Source organism: Aptenodytes forsteri, unplaced genomic scaffold (assembly GCF_000699145.1).
Source record: "Aptenodytes forsteri isolate BGI_AS27 unplaced genomic scaffold, ASM69914v1 Scaffold16, whole genome shotgun sequence".
Taxonomy (NCBI): Eukaryota; Metazoa; Chordata; class Aves; order Sphenisciformes; family Spheniscidae; genus Aptenodytes; species Aptenodytes forsteri.
Window position 1 is genome coordinate 709,454 of NW_008794753.1, and position 922 is coordinate 710,375.

Below are 922 nucleotides of genomic sequence, written 5' to 3' on the forward strand. Positions count from 1 at the left end.
CGTCCCTGCACTCCAGAGCCACGTCGGGTGGCAGCGGTACGATGGTCCGGGGCAGCGTGGGCGGGAGCGCTGGCTCTCAGCGCTCGCGGTGTGTCGGGCTCACGGTGCAAACCACACTCTCCACTTTGCTCCAACAAAGCGTAAGCAAGCGAACGGGCGGCGAGGGCTGCGCGGCGGGCAGCGCGCTTGCGTGCGCGCTTAGGATCTGTAGTCCTTCTTGCTGTAGGGTTTGTTGCCCAGGATGCTATCGATCTCGTGGATGATGGAAGATGACAGTTTCGGAAGGACCTGTGGGGGATGGGGGATGCCGTTGGGAGTCAGGATCGTGCCGCTGGTGCACGTGGGAGGATGCAGCCGTGGGCAGCACGTGGCTGTGCTGCGCTCGCCGCCTGCACCCCGCCACCTTGATGCTACAAGCCCCAGCTTGCCGGCTGAGCAACCCAGTTATGGAAAGCCTGGGTCAGGCTCATCCCCTGCCTTCTCAGCCCAGCAAAGCCTCGTCTCTGCTGCTCAGCTTCGGATCAAGCAAAACCCGTAATTTTTGTTTCGAGTGAGGTTCACAATCTCCTTTTCCTACACAGTACGTTGCAGCAGCGAGCGTTGCAGGACTGTGCATTGCAGTACTGCAGTAGCAAAGCACGCACAGGCAGGCGCTGCTCTGTTAACGCCCCGTGAGCAGGGTCTGCTCGCTTCCCTGCGGCGAAGCCTCCCGCAGTGTGCGCTGCTGGCGTGTCGACAAGGTGGGGAACACTGACCTGTATTGCTCCAATGTTCTCCATCAGCTGGTCGGCGTTGGAGGCACCCAGCAAGACGGAGCTGACGCCCTCGTTGCGCAGGCACCAGGCTGGGGCAGGAGGGAGAGCAGAGCCTGAGCGTGGCCAGCCGCCCCCGGTGTTCCCCCCCCGCGCCCCTCCCGTGGCCC

General features: G+C 63.3%; 1 protein-coding gene across 1 annotated transcript in view; it reads right to left on the reverse strand.

Moving 5' to 3' along the window:
- Positions 1–28: 28 nt before the first annotated feature.
- KCNAB2 (potassium voltage-gated channel subfamily A regulatory beta subunit 2) overlaps positions 29–922 on the reverse strand; it is an 8,460-nt gene continuing 7,566 nt past the window's right edge. Inside the window, exons 10-11 of the mRNA XM_019470712.1 lie at positions 756–844; positions 29–288 (exon numbers count right to left, since the gene is read on the reverse strand). Coding sequence (XP_019326257.1) covers positions 199–288; positions 756–844 — 179 coding nt within the window. The 3' untranslated portion in view covers positions 29–198. The remainder of the gene's footprint in view (positions 289–755; positions 845–922) is intronic.